Source organism: Dermacentor variabilis, chromosome 3 (assembly GCF_050947875.1).
Source record: "Dermacentor variabilis isolate Ectoservices chromosome 3, ASM5094787v1, whole genome shotgun sequence".
Classification (NCBI taxonomy): Eukaryota; Metazoa; Arthropoda; class Arachnida; order Ixodida; family Ixodidae; genus Dermacentor; species Dermacentor variabilis.
In genome coordinates, this window is record NC_134570.1 from 91,264,096 (window position 1) to 91,279,964 (window position 15,869).

The window sequence follows — 15,869 nt, forward strand, 5'->3', positions numbered from 1 at the left end:
GGCCATGTGCACCATGTTTCATAGAGGCACTTTGTGTACTGCATTAAACAAGGGTGACAGACGCTATCAGGCTGTGCATGACCAGCAACAAGAAAGCTGTGGCTTATGTTTAGAGGAAGTGAGCAATTGGCACAGTATATGCATGCAAAAAAAGAAAGAGGAGGTTTTTTCTGCAGTGTTCCTGTTTGTATGATCTTACAACTCCTCAGCGCAGTATAGCATACTCTCCTTCCCGACAAGGGATTCATCATCAGTGCCATCATGTTGCAAGTCTTGCAATGCTCAACAGCCCGCCCCCCCCCCCCACACCTGAATTACGTCTGCATAAAACAAATGACACTGTGAGTGGGATGATATGGCACACCAGTGAGAAGAATGGTGTTGTACGGTACACTGAATACACGTGTGGGCATAGGCACCAGGATCTTACAATAAAGACCCGCATTTTATGCTGAAATGAACGAAGCAATGCAAAGCCAATGTGTGCATGAGATACATGAGATAGACGAGCATTGGCTTGCCTGACTCAAGCTTTATTAGGAAATACCAGATTATTTATAAATAAAATATATCTACAAGAGAGAGAGAAACCTGCAACAACAACAAACTAGCCAAAAAATGACTGCAACATAAAATAAAGAAAAAGAAAAGCACACACATAACCATCCAGCCTGTTCAAGAAATGTGACCTTTTTGTCATGTAGATGTTGTAGGCTAGCTTATACATGGTATTTCATTGTGCTTACAAATAAAAAATGGTTCATTCACTTCACGTGTCAGCATTATGTGTTGTGGGTTAAAAGAATTTGCATTATATTGAAGTTGGGTAGGTACTAAGCCTACATTTAAAATGTACTATCATGCTAGAATGAAACACGAACATACAGAAAGTGAACTAAAGGCAAATTCCCATTTCCACTTTTGCTGCTGTTCATGACTCGAGGGTGATTCACTCACAAGACCTTAGTTCTGGGGCCAGAGTGTGCTTAGTGCCCTGCTACATCCCAATCACACATCAGGCTTTGAAGTAATCAGGAGTAAGCAGTGTTCTTCTTAAACCTTTAAGGTGCTTTGTACACAAACGTGTATGGCAAGAGTGTGCATCAAAAGCAAAAGCACTGATGAAAGTAATGATATTTAAAATGTGTCGCATACATCTTGAAACACTTCTGATTGGAATTATGCTGCAAGCTTCATTAAAAGTTGACAGTCACTTTAGCATACGCTAACGAGCATGAAGGCAAAAGCCTGCGCATTCAGGAGGCATTCATTAAGTTGCTTGACATATTTATTCGAATGCAGTGTTGCTTCCTATTATTCGTTTTCTCCCACCAAAGGTTGTGGGTTCGAGCGCCTTAATTAACTCTATCTTAGTAAACTTTGCCTTAACACCAACGGTCAGGGTGCGGCTCTCACCAAAGGTCATGGGTTCCAGTGCCCTAATTAAGCCTAATTACCTGCACCTTAATTAACTTCACTTTAATTAACACCAAAGGTCGTGGGTTCAACTCCCACAAATGGTCGCGGGTTTAACCATCAATGATGGCACCATCAATTTTGGTTCCGTTGAATTTTGGTCCCACCAAAGGTCGTTGGTGGCACCATCAATTTTGGTGTCATAACGCCTGATAGTCAATTTTTCAATAATGCCGGAAAACGGATTGTTTGACCCATGAGGCACTTAAGGCTTTCGCCCTAAAATGTGCAAGATATTTTAGTAAGACGAGTGGGAAGATAGATGGCTGGGTATTTCTGCTTGGTGTGAGTATGTCATTGTACACCGTTGGTTCACTTCTTTCATTGTTTTTCATAATGTGTTGCACCGAAAATAATTTTCAAGTGGCTGAATGGGTGCTTTTCAAGCCTGCTAGACATGAAAATAGTTGATGTTCTCATATCTGACGTTCCTGTAGCCAGTTTTCTGATGGAGTTAACATTCTGTAAATTTGACAAGACTGACTAAAGAATTGAAAATTCGTATTCTATTTTGCAGTTGCACACTTTTTATGATTCTGACGATGTAAGTAATGTAGTTAATTTAAGTTTTAAATCAACAGAATTAGCTGGTGCCTGAAAGGGTTCATTCATTCCAGTTCGTTTTATCCCTACATGATAGTACAGCCCATACCAAATGTTTCTACCCACTACATGACCAAAAGCTGTGAAATTACAGCATAGTTGGTGGTGTGAAGCTTAGGAGAGTGAAAGCCGTGAAGACAGTGAACTGTGAACTGTCACCGTCATTCTAAAGGCATGTGGTCCACAGAAAGTTCATTAGGGGGTTGACACAAGCTACGATCACACACACAACTTTGAAGCTTTTGGCAATGCCTGCCGAAGCCACAGAGCTCGGCGAGTTACTACAAACCTTCATGTCCAGGACCTTCTGGAACTCCTGGGCGTCCGAGTCGGGAAGCTGCTTGGTGTAGTGCTCCACAAAGCTCTCGGCTGGCTCGTGGGGTGCCAGCACCATCTTGAGCAGCATCTCTGCCTTGGTCATACCCTTCACCACGATCTTGGTGTAGCTGCGGCAAGTGCAGGGGATGCGAACACAACGGCATGAACAACCGCTTCCAATCATGTTGAGATAAGCATCACATTTCAAAGCAGCTGGGACTTGCAGTCATGGGGGGTACTCGTGGAGAGAGGGAAGGAGTACAACGCAGCAGTGAGCTTACCTCGTGTTGTATGTCATTTCTCATTCATAACAAAAGGTTCAATGGCCACTACACCAATCGCCACAATGCTATTTGGCTGAGAAACCTCGGCTGAAGTGCGCATTCAGCCATAGATCCGCAAATGCTTCCCAGGGACAAATTCTGTAGCAACTTGCTTTTTTTTTTTTAACCATTCCTCTTGTCCTCTGTTGATAATTCACACAGTGCCAAGCCACTGCTAACAGTAAGATTGGCTGCTCTTTGCAGATCATTTTTAAAAAAGAGTAGGTTTGAAGGATAAGAATTGTCACAAAGTATGGTTCTTTGCTGGCAACTTGTATATAGTACATCCTTTCCACCATTCTAATTCCTGCTGTGATGAAATCCAAGATTTTTGTAACAGTCCTAACCAAGAACACTTCTTGTTCCTTAGGCAATTGAGTTTTATTGCAAAAGGGTATGCAAACAGCATTGTTATCTGAACCAGGGTTGACACAGTAAGGCTACGAATAGCATTCAATTGCTGCGCACACTGCCCAATGAGCTATTAATGCTGCACAGATAGAAAGACAGACAATGAACTTTATTTGATCCTGAGGAGCTACTGTCAGGACCCCCTAACGGGAGGCTGTTGTAAACGCTGGCCACGCCCATGTAGAGGACAGAACACCGTGACGCTCCGCCCTTTCATGGCCCTCTAGATAGCCTGGGCTTGCTTTTGGAGTACCGTGGTTCTGATGGCCTCCTCCCGTTTGGCTTCGCTGGAGAGAAGGTCGTTAGGTGACATGGGACATCGCCAGAGCATGTGAGCTATAGAGCAAAAGGTTTCACTACAGTCTGGACAACCAGGGTTTACATCTGAGTATATCCTACTGAGGAAGCCCCGCGACAGGAAAGATCCCGTCTGCAACATTCTAAGAGTAGCTGACTGACCTCTACTGAGCTTCAAGTGAGGCAGAGGATAAACTCTCCTGCCAAGTCGATAATGTTTAGTAATTTTATTGCATGTGAGAAGTGGATCGTTCTGCTGAGTACCTCCCTGCCCCTCAGGTAAACTTTTTTTTTTTTTCAGCTTTAGTGCAAATTGGCAGCAACGCTACATTCAATGCTGCACCGTACCTTGCCGGAGCTTTCCTGGCCACTTGCGATTCCAACAGTGGAAGGTCCAAGAGCACCATCTTGAGGCTGTGAGTGTCTAACAGGAGCTGAAATGAAGAGGCACATGTAATTATGCTCCAAATGAGTATTAAACTAATGTCAGACAAGGAAAATATCTGCTCAGTGTATATAACGGACGTAACAACTGAACACTAAACCAAGCAAGACCGCTGCTGTTGCTGGCGCATGGAGGCATTGTGACATGGTATATTTTGAAATTTCGTGGGCTTTCTTTTTTCGTCTGAATAAAAGCACATTGTTTGCACTGCAATTGGTCATTTCTCGACATCCTCCACACCTTATCAATTAGGTAAGTTGAATAAAAGTTAGGTAATTAAGCTTCTTTTTCTTTTATTTAACGTACACCAAAGGCCTTAATGGGAGGATATTACATAAAGTGTTTGTGTGTGTGGGGGGGGGGTGACATTCAATCAAATAATTATTTTTGCAAAATGAAAGAAAGACAACAAAAACAATGTAAACTCACAGCTACCATAAACAACGTCCATCAACGCACAGTGATTAGCACTCACATAAAGTGCTCTGTTGTTATTTTTTAATTCTTGACTATATTTACTAGTGAGAGCTGAGATACAGCCAGACATGAACATAAGGAACCCGCCGTGGTTTCTCAGTGACTATGGTGTTGGGCTGCTGAGCACGAGGTCGCGGGATCGAATCCCGGCCACGGCGGCTGCATTTCGATGGGGGCGAAATGCGAAAACACCCGTGTGCTTAGATTAAGGTGCACGTTAAAGAACCCGAGGTGGTCAAAATTTCCGGAGTCCTCCACTACGGCGTGCCTCATAATCAGAAAGTGGTTTTGGCACGTAAAAACCCCAAATATTATTATTATTATGAACATAAGGAATTATTACCTGATACAATGAAGCAGATATAAAATTTGGTTGGCGACACTTGATACTAATTTTAACTTACTGGGCTTCTACACGGTGTCCCAGCTAATGTTAACCAATTTGTTTAGTTCTTTTCTTTTCTAACTAGCCAAGCAGTTAGTACATAAAAATCATGTTGGCGGCAGAACAGGACAGATGACCGAACACCATCTAGATTTCATAACTGTATATTGTACCATTTCTTTCTTTAAGCATGGCTAACGTTAGCTGGGACACTTAGTATAATGTGCTCCTAAATGTATACAAGGGTGCATTTACATTCTGGCCCCATCAGAATGCGGCCAAAACGGTAGGGAATTGAACTCACGACCTTGTGCTTGACAGCAGAACGTAGGCATTGTACTACCGCAGAGGGCCATCTCCCAGCCAAAATAAGTATTTGGGCCCTTACTTTTATGCCACCACGACACCGTTTTTTGGCAAACAGCGTGTCACCATCGTAACCTTTCTAGCCACCCAATCTGGCGCTCTCGAAGAGCATGAATAGCACAGTGCTTTCCTGCTTCCTTCTCTTCAGAAACAAAGCTCTTGTGCACCCTGCACAGATGGCGACTGTCCCGCCGCAGAAGACTGGTACACTAGCCAGTGAACTTAATGGCACACAGACCCAAATGTGTGTACACCTATGGTTCTAACACTTAGTCATGGTCTACTAGTACTACTGTTCTCTAAGTTATAAAGGGCGATTTTTTTTTATTCCCACTTTACTTACCTGCTCAGCACCAATAGGACTCATGGGTTTGCACTTGAACAGCTGGCTGATTAACCTCGGAATGAAGGAACTGGGAGGGAACAGATTGCAGGGTGCCAATTAGTAGCCAAGATTCAGTTAGCTCTTAAAGGGACACTAACAACAAATACTAAGTCAATGTGGGCTGTTGAAATACCGCTCTATAAACCTCGAAGAGCTTGTTTTGTGCCAAGAAAAGACTTAGTTTAAGAGAAGGTCGCATCTGAAAGCTTCACATACCTTTAGCACAATTTAAGTGGCGCGCTCCTGATAGGGGGAGAGGTGACGTTGCATCACCAACCTTTACTGCCTAAGTGAGTAAAATGGCATCTGACAAATGGCGCTACGTTTTTTTGTGCGAAACGCAAATGTGTGATCTTGGCTTGATACGCACAAATGTACGGGAAATGCATCCCGCGAGATCACATGGACATGCAATTCGCTGCTACTTGCAGTTCGTGTGAGTTTCGCAAGCCAGAAAAACCATTGCAGCATTACGTGATGACAAAGCTACTAAAACGCGAAAGGGCGGATGTGCAGAATCGAGCAAAAACGAAACCTTTACGACCACTCCTGTCTAAGTCATGTGTAAAGTCAATGAGTTATTCTAAACATCTAATAGAACTCGACAAGTAGCATTTTCTTCCATCTTAAAATGCAATGCAATGGTGCTTTTATGAGGAGAGGTTGAGTGCTAGCGAATAATTATAATGAGGAGTGCCTATGTCCTCAGGCTAGTACTTGAATGTCCCGGGTGAGTTGCAAATGGTATTCTCAATTTCTTGTTAATGCTAAAACTCTGTTTGCAATAATATTAATGCTTAAACATTTTTGAGCATTAATGTATCATTATAGCTATTAATGTATCATTATAGCTCGACCTAATATTTGCCTTTAGTGTCCCTTTAAGAGCCGTCAAAAACTCTCACATTAAGGGTTATCCCATTTACTTACGATATTTATTTTAATCTAGGCCAATGTTTTTTTTTTTTTTCAAATAATCATATAACAAACTCTAGGGTCGGCTTAGATTCGAGGATTTAAAGAAAAACATACCAGTTTGTAATTGAAAATTATAAGTATGGTGCATAGCTAGCGCCATCTAGAAAAGTCAGTATTGCAGCCGCTACTAGACGCGCCAGTAGCCAACTGAAGTACACGAGCGACATCGCCATTTTTACCTGTGTCATATCGGCGTCAACGTGATGCCACTACAGTAGCGCTTTCAAACGAAAAGTTATACTAGCCGCAGAGACATCGTCAGACATTCAAGCCGGGCGGGGCTTGAGCATAATTCAGAAAATGCTGGTCATTATAGAGGGCAGCGGGAGTAACTTGTTGCGCGTGCCGCAACGAGATGACAGCTATAAGGAAGATAAGCGCGCGATAAGACACTCTTAAGCAAAATTACACCGTTTGGGTCGTATCTTGCCACACAACAGCAATCGTCATCTGTCTTGTCCGCATTTCCTTTTTTTAACACTGCGAGCCTGGTACTTCCAAGTCACGAATGGCATGCCTGTTATCAGCATGACAGAGCATTCTCAACAGGAAAAGTAGTGAGCGCAGTGTTTTCAAGAGAGGAAACGTAAGCAAGACAGATGATGATTATTGTTGTGTGGCAAATATACACCCCAAAGGGTGTACATTTGTTTAAGAGTGAAGAGAGGAGCTGCTGAGCGAGATCGCGCCGTGTTTCGACGCATACGAGCCGTGCCGCACTATCTGTGCATGTGTGGGCGCGCGGACGTGAGCTTGTGTGCAAGCTCGCATACGAGGCGAGCAGCGATGATGACGCAGAGTGAGCTCGGCGTGTTCATATTAAATAACGGCTGTTTTCATTTTGAATGCTGTCCTCATTTTTTTTGGTTCGGCCGACATTTGAGGCGAGTCTTTTAATTTTTTTTTTTTTTTCGGCTTCGGACATTCAGGGGTCAGCTTAAAATCAGGGCCGGCCTAGATTCGAATAAATAAGGTAGTTTTGTTAAGAGCTGCAAAGGAAGACTACACAATTATGCTTACTAACATTAGTCACTGCTCATTAGCATCTGTACTTCCCAGACAGAAGAATTCCACCTAGTTATGCTAACAAATTTTCTGTAATTTTATAATTACCTAGAAAAAGCGAAAAATTCTAACCTAGCTATTCTTTTTTATTTATTTATTTCTTGCATTTGAGAGGTGCAGTGCTCTAATAAACTATTACCACAAGAACTAATCATAAGCGAAAGTGGTCTTTCACCTAACAAAGTGCACGCAGAACTGGGTGAAGTATCGCCGCGAGTTGGCCAGGTTGTCCCGTATGAGAGGCAGGGTCTGGCGTAAGTGGGCAGCGATGGCAGTCACGTAGCCGCTCTGGTCGCCCACAGCCTTCACCAGGGACCAGTTGGTCTGCGCAGGAAAAGGCAACGAGGAAATTTCGTGACACCCGCGAGTTGCTGCTCTGCGAGAACTGTGCTCTGCGAAAAGAGAAAGAACAATTTCATCATGGTATCTTGAATTGGGCATCTCGACTCGTTTGAACTTGCATTGCCACCTGCCGGCCTCCTGGCAAGCTCTGCTGGCTGGCAGACTGACAGCCCTGCTAAGGCAATGGTACACTGTGTTCGTCACCAGACCAGAAGAAATTCCTTACACTGAAGAGTTTGCCAAGATTGCAAAAAAACTTTTGAATGATCTTGCCCGAATGCCATTTATAACACAACATGCAAAAAGCAGATGCAGAGACCTTGATTGATTGATTGATTGATTGATTGATTGATTGATTGATTGATTGATTGATTGATTGATTTGAAATGAGGCAGCTGAAATTGAATATTGTCCTGTATGCTTGTTTCTACCTCAGTTGTCTTCTAATAAGCACTTATTATTCCTTACTGTACAGTGCAAAGTTTGTTGAAGACACTGAAATAGTTCCCTTTTTAGCGTACTACTACAGTACCTAGTGAGTGACCATTTTTATTTCCATGAAATTTCTGCCATCTAGTGGATTTCTGCAGTACTTTCCTGAATTATAATTGGATGTGTGGTGTATAACTATAAAAAACAAGCACACAATGTGACTGGCTTAGCTTAGACAGCCCACAGCAGGAATATCGAATTCATATTAGGCATTAAGGCATGTATGCAAAGTACAAATGCTGCAGGCTTAAGTTCAGGGCTGCCACAAATGTGAAACAGAGCAAGCAATGAATGAGAAAAGAAAGACAAGAATTACAGACAAAAAAATTTCATCAACAATTATGGTGCTCTCCAATGTGAAATTTGAGTCCAGCTCTATACGCATTTTCATTTCACGTGTCAATATTATGCATTAGGATTATATAGGTACACAGTTTATATTAGGAAGAGAATGCTGTGAGTAGCATAGCTGATGTGGACTATCTGTCTCGTGTGGCACATTGCAAATGGAGCAAATGTGGCATGACTGCCTCGCTAATCAGGAGATTGCAAGAGGTAGCACGTGGGCAAAGCGTGGACGCGATTCACAGCAGCAGCTGTAAACAGATCTATGCTCATTCAGCACCTTGTTTCAATGCAGACGACACGAGCTTCTCTGGAGCCATATCGTACCCATCGTTGCCGCACAGCCCGTCTTGAGTGACCCTACGCTTTCTGTCTGACGCTTTCGTTCCACCAACGACGAGAGCGGCCCTTCGTCGCGGGGAAATCGTGCCACCAGTGCCAGTGGCGACAACACCTAAGGGAGTGTCACACTGAGCCTTACTCGTAGCTACTCGCTATTGTCCCTTGCAGGAGCAGTGATCACCGTCACACACTCTGGTACCGTAGACCGACTTCAGGAGTTGATGCCATGGACGAGCGTAGCCCTCCCCACATCATGTCACCTTGGCCCCTCCTCGGAAGCGCAGATGACATCGCCCAAGAGGCTGCTGATGTCATGGCTGCTGGCAACTCGGCACACGTGCAGGCCGTCTTCCCTCCGCTCCTCCTCCACTTTCAGTCTCATGCTTTCACTGTAGCCTCCTCCTCCATTTTCCTCCTCGCATGCTCTTCTTTCATCTCCCGCTCCGCTGCACCTTTGCTTTCATTTTTCACTGTGCTCATCTGCTCGGTTACGAGGCACGACAAAGCCAAGGCATGCTGGCCCTCAAAGCAGGAGTGGGCATCTAAGAGCTGCACTCTAAAATGCCACGAAACCTCGCGCCTCAACAGCTATCACTGTAATGAAGGAGCTGTGCTGTGTTTGTTCTGAGAAAGCGTCTTTGGCACAGATGAGTTACTGCAACTTCATGCACATGCTCGAAGAATGATTTATATTTGGGTCAAAGCAAATTTGAAGTAAACAGTGATTTTCTCAAAGGGGGAGTGGGGGGACTTAAATGTGGACAGCTCTGCTTTAAAATAAGAAAGGAAGCACTGTGTTCTTGTACTTGAACAATCTGGTTAGTGAAAGGAAGTGCAACGGCCCATAAATTTCCAGGTCTACATGTATTGTAAAAAAAATATGCTATCTAAAAACAAACCTTGGTGATTGTTGACAAGGCTGGCTCACAGGCTGCTTCCAAGTCATGAACCAGCAACTGAATGCAGTTGTTGATGACCCTTTGGAATTGAGCAAAAGAAGTCAACAAGATTAAATAGGCAAACACCCAACACTTGCTAGTACGTACAAGTCTTGTGTCTATTGCCTAATCTTTAGGGGGAAGACACAGCTCCTATAAGGTCACGGAGCATTATGCTATGTCACATTCACAAGGCAGCTCGGAAGCAACAGTCAGACGACAATGAAAAGTATCAGTCGATTCCTGCTTTTAGCACAGAAGCTTGTTAGTGACAACATTAAAGATTTGGTTATCAGCGAGGGAGAAGAACCTCAAAATTCAACTCCAAGCAGCGCTGGGGCTTTATTCTCAATCGATTGGTAATTTCGGGGACATCACTTTGAGTGCACATTCAATGGACAACTCCTACAAGGTGTTGCACTAGTTGTTACAACATGCAGAAATGAATGCAACATCCCCAAAAGCGATCAACCAAGAAGAATGCAGCCCTAGCTATTTCCACATTTTTAACACGGCTCATGAGTCACACATCACAACCATAATAAAGTAGTGTGACTTGAAGCACGAGCTCTGCTTTATCCAGTGCTTGAAAAGGTGAACAACAAAAAGAAAGAATGAACTGAGCCAGTTGGCACCCATCCGTGCTGTAAGAGGGTGCATAAAACAAACAAGAACATAGAAAAAGAAAGGCTGCACTTGCTCTGCATCCTTTTTATACATCCTTGTCTGCCGGATGCCCCTTTTTCTAGCACAAAAGAAAAGAAAACAATACATAAACAGTAGCGTACAACTTTGGCCACTTTGCATCTCTCACCCATTGAACATGTCCTGCTCTGCGGTCAGGTCTACCTTCGACGCTAAGCTTGGCTCTATTTTCTCCTTCAGCTTTCCTTCAAGCTGTAAAAAAAAATAGAAAAAAAAACGAAAGTACATTTTAATCATGCAATTTTGATATGATCGTTTCTGAATAGCACTCCTCCAAACAGTGTGCAAATGACCATTCTTAGGAAATGTTTTTAGCACTTTCATTACTAGTGTGAATTCACAGTAGCATGAACCACTTGCATTCAAGGCAAAAACAAAAAAAAAATTTGTGCATCACACATGAAAGAAACACATAGGTATGCATCATGTAATTCGATGTGAAATTAAGTGTCATACTTTTATGCCACAAGACACGATGCATTTACTACATGGAAAGCTTCGCAGATCTGAACCTATTTAGCACCAAACAATTGGAGTGACAGTGACCCATTTCTGGTACCAGTGGTCGCAGTGTGCCGCTTGCATTTGCGACGAAAACAATACGTCATACACTGGAAGCACAAAGGCGCACAAATAATATGAGTCTTGACATAACCTTGCGTCCGTGAGTTGTGGTTGTAATAATATAAAGTATAGCTAGACAGTAGGAAGTGTCGCATCTCGAGTTCAACTGCACGGCAAGACGGGTGGAGTGAGACTTCCATGACTGCACAACTTGCATAGCTTCCTCAGTGTTCTGTTAACTACCAAATGGAGTACATAAGACCAAGATAACGGACGTCACATTGTAATTGGAAGATAAGGCATTGGCCCCCCACCATTCCTGCTGCCTTCTGCTGCTCACATGACCCAAGCTTTCAGAACGCATTTCTCAGCCTTCGAAGTGGTGACAGTACGAGGCTGGCCACCTTGGCCAAGGCAAAGATACATGGGAGAGCATGCTTACAAAGTTTCACACCCAACCCATTAATGCAGCTTATGCCCCCAGTCATAAAGGCAAATTTCACGACGCCTCAAGCAAGTGCACTTTGCCGTGGTGAGTACCACTTCAGCAGTGCACTGCTAAACGGGAAAGAATCCGGTTATTTCGAATTGATGGTAATGTTGATGTGTAAATCACGAGGCAGATTATAGAGTCGAATTTCAATAACTCCAACTTGCAGCAGCTCAAAAAGTTATTCTAATTAAACAGAGTTCAAATTAAAGGAAGCTTACTGAACAGCTTCCTTCATGGCTTTTTGTGAGACAGGCTCCATGCAACAGACATTCATTCATTCATTCATTCATTCATTCATTCATTCATTCATTCATTCATTCAATACTGCCAGCTACCCTTTGGCAGCAAAGGTGGTTAACAGTGAAATAGCAGCCCACATAAGGTACAGATGTGTACAGGTATATTGTCATGGCAATTAGTAACAAGAAAACATTCGGTACTTGCTTTGATATTAGAAAGTAATTTTGTTGAATACTACTCATATGCGATTCAATAAGAAAATCTTGCTATTTGAACAACCCTAATATTTGTTATATTAGGCAATGTTTGCAAGATAATAGTGGATTATATTTGAGAACAATATTTAGCATAAATTCTTTTGTAAATAATATAATTAATTGTCACATAATTTGTTGTCATGTGCCAAGACAAGACAGCATCACATCTAAAATGAGCAGAAGAAAAATTATGGCTTTCAATGCAGATGGCATGGGTAAAAAATTATTCTGAAGACCATAGCACACTTAAACCACTTGAAATCCCATACAACTGGTTTCAGAATTAGGGAATACCAGGCATTGAGCATTATTTTATTTATTTTTGAGGCACTGCTATAGAGGCAACACACTTAAACGCAGCAATGCAAGCTTACGTAACAGACTCACTCTCAAGTGCATTTACAGTGAATGTCACTAAACCTACCGTGCGACAGCCAGCAAATGACACAAATGGGGAAAGCTGCTCGCTCAAAGTGATACCAAATCTGGGTTCCACAACATGGTGGTATATTTTTTTTTACAGAAACAGATACTAAATGTAATAAATCATAGAACTCGTAAAGAAAAGGCCTTCCCCATCATGACAGATGTCCTTGGTGTACCAGGATTTCCCCTGATGAATCAATGTTGAGACAAATTTTTCCACTGACCCCAATCTCCACTGTCAGTCAAAATGCTGCGAATGGTGAATGGGTGAGATTTTTCTTATGTGTGGTTCCTTCTATTAGTAATGCATTGTAGAAAAGGATGAAAAAAAAAAAGAGCACTATGTTGTGGCATGAAAGAAAGAAGACAGGGGACCATGTGGCTTCGTCTTTTTTGATTAAAGACTGGTTGGCGTGTCTGTGGGTTACATTCTGTGAGCTGACGCACACATATCACATGCATTGTTTTGCAGGCAGCAGGCGACAGAGTATAGATGCAAGCTAATCAACACCAAAACTGATGACAGAGTTTTGATTCGTATAACGCTACGACATTAAAAAAGAAAAGCAAGGACGACAGAGATGTCAGATTGTTAACTAAGCTGCATACAACAAATACTGTTACTCGTTGCCTCTTGAACAGGGCCTGTAATTGTTTGTTTTTTCTGAATAAGCTTTGAAAGGTTTCACCTGCTACAGTCGAACTTCGATATAACATCATGGTTCTCAAATATTCATTGCTGACACCATCATGTAACAAATATATACTTATAATGAGTGCTGATATAATGAAAGTGTCAGACATCACTTTGTTATAATGAGGCATGTTCGTGCTGTGACGCCAACGTTTAAGGCTCGACCCACCTGCTGGGTTGTCTCGAGGCAGTACTCGGCCGTGCTTAGAATTCCACAGATGCGACACAGCTCAGGGGGCGTGAGCCGTGGACTTTCCCCTTCCTTCAGTAGGCTCTGGAAGTTCTGGATCAAGCCAGCTGCCGTCACTCCACTGCTGCTACTGCTGCCAGTCCTAAGTCATCAAGGAGTCAGGTAGCAAATGTAAAGATTGCTCCCTTCATAAGACTCAAAATGACGCACGCATGCACACACGTACACGCACACAAACACACACACACAAAAGCACCTACTGTTGGAATGACTTCAATACTAAGGCAATTTCAAGCCAACACAATTGCAACACACCCTACAATAATATTATTGTGGTACTGTGAACCAACGTTTCTCAAGGTCGTAAAATGTGGTAGAAATTTCTAGGTATCTAAGTGAAACTTCCAAATTTCAGCGCAGCTGCTACACATCACTAATTTGAGACTTGGTGCAAGGACACCCCTGCAGTATCAGAGGCGAGACAGCACTCGGGCACGCCTGTCAAGTATCCACAGAGCTCACTGCTGATAGCACTGCCACCCACGGTGTGCACGGGTACTGTAATTGGGTAACAAAACTGCATGCTTCTACTTCACAGTTGAATTCGACGAAACCTGCAACAGAAGCACTGCCAAGAGGCGAGACGAATATCAGCGCCTATGGTGGGAAAGAGCTGTGCACTATGTGCCTGTGCCACCTGGCAACGACCAAGCAACAACTTTTGGTTAATTTCAGCAGAATGATTTATACAGAAGGAAACGTCGGATAGTATCTGGAAGGCCCAACAGCACAGAGGGATGCTTGGCTCTATAAATCCAGTGAACTTTTGCATATGTGCATGAATATATGAAAAGAGTGAAGCAAGGTGAATCTAGCCTGCAGATCATCCAGTCATTTCCTCAGCTTACGCCTCTGTCCACACACAAAACTCGCCACAATCAGACATCAAGCCTATGTCCACTAAAAAGGACAGGTGTGACAGGCAGGGCAAGCTTGTAAACTGCCCTCCCTACGCACGAGCACCAGCCCCGCAGAACTTATAGTGAGATCCCACTGCCCATTATAAGCTGATAGTATTATAAAAGGTCCCACAGGCAGTGGCAGCTTTCAACTTTAACAGAAATAAAGGTTCAATAAACTGTGGCGAAGAGCAGGACATGCGCAGGACGCACTCACTTGGGCAGGGAGCCCTGGAGCACGCGGCCCGCATAGTCGGCCAGGTGCTTGCCAAACACTCGTGCCAGGGCTAGTAAGGGCGCCCCGTGGCTGAGCTGGCTGCACTGGACAAGGCACTTCTTGTAGTACACAAAGAGGTCGGCACAGCTGGGCAACACCCCGGCAGTCTCCACGTCGGGCTGCGGCAGCGGCGCCCGTTGCGCTGCTTCTACAAACTGGTCCAGCAACTGCTTCAGGGTCCTGCATGGTTTGAGGAAGTGAGTGGTCGGCATGTGGATGGCAAACGACACATCAAAAGGAAAGTTCAGGCATGAGCCGCCAAGCAAAAAGCTTGTGATTGAGGTGTGTTAATAATGGCACAGTCATCAAAGGAGCAGACACTCCATCTTGGGCCGTAAAACCAGCAGAAATGTTATTTACACAATAGCTGAACAACAAGAGTATTCTTAATGTCCATGTCACTGACAGAATTATCACCATATTTGCGAAAAATAAGGTGAGCTCTTTTACTTTTTAAATTCGAACTTACCATATTAAGAAAGCATTTCTCTTTACGTTCAGAACCATGCTCTGAATATGACGACACTTTTTTCCCTCCAAAATGCAGAGAGGCAACTACGATCAGCGGCAACCAAGCAACTAAGATAAGCTCGAAGCCTAATTTGTTGATGGCCGGAGATGCAGGTGTGCAAACAGTAAGGACTGCAACTCAGCGCAGCTAAGGCAAATCAAGTCGGTGGCTCAAAGGGACCCAACCACAGTAAAATAGTATCCTGGCTAGGAACCTCAATTGCAATGGCCTGATCCACAGCAGCGATATGCTCACCCACGTGGCCTCACTACGCAAATGCAGGTGGTTCCGTGCATGCGACACGGAAACGGATCTCCCACTGAGCTATGCTAGGCCAACAAGTACAACTACATTGGGTACCATTACAATGACGCAGAGCATTTAAAAAATTTGAAGAGTCGTGAAAAGTGCCCTTACACTATACTTGTGGTCACATTATATGGATGCAGATATAATGCTAATGTTTACCGTTGCCAATATCTGGAGCTATAGTCTTTTTTAGGCTATAGTCAGCTATTCTGCCACCCGTACAGTAGTGAACAAGCAACACATAAAGAGAATTCAA

At 43.4% G+C, this 15,869-nt stretch overlaps 1 protein-coding gene across 2 annotated transcripts in view; it reads right to left on the reverse strand.

The window, feature by feature from the left end:
- Vps53 (vacuolar protein sorting 53) overlaps positions 1-15,869 on the reverse strand; it is a 46,136-nt gene that overhangs the window by 1,049 nt on the left and 29,218 nt on the right. For both annotated transcript variants that reach the window (XM_075685927.1, XM_075685929.1), the window contains 8 exons: positions 14,734-14,973; positions 13,537-13,699; positions 10,803-10,885; positions 9,950-10,028; positions 7,705-7,853; positions 5,445-5,514; positions 3,777-3,862; positions 2,369-2,525 (listed from right to left, as the gene is read on the reverse strand). In XM_075685927.1, coding sequence (XP_075542042.1) covers positions 2,369-2,525; positions 3,777-3,862; positions 5,445-5,514; positions 7,705-7,853; positions 9,950-10,028; positions 10,803-10,885; positions 13,537-13,699; positions 14,734-14,973 — 1,027 coding nt within the window. The remainder of the gene's footprint in view (positions 1-2,368; positions 2,526-3,776; positions 3,863-5,444; positions 5,515-7,704; positions 7,854-9,949; positions 10,029-10,802; positions 10,886-13,536; positions 13,700-14,733; positions 14,974-15,869) is intronic.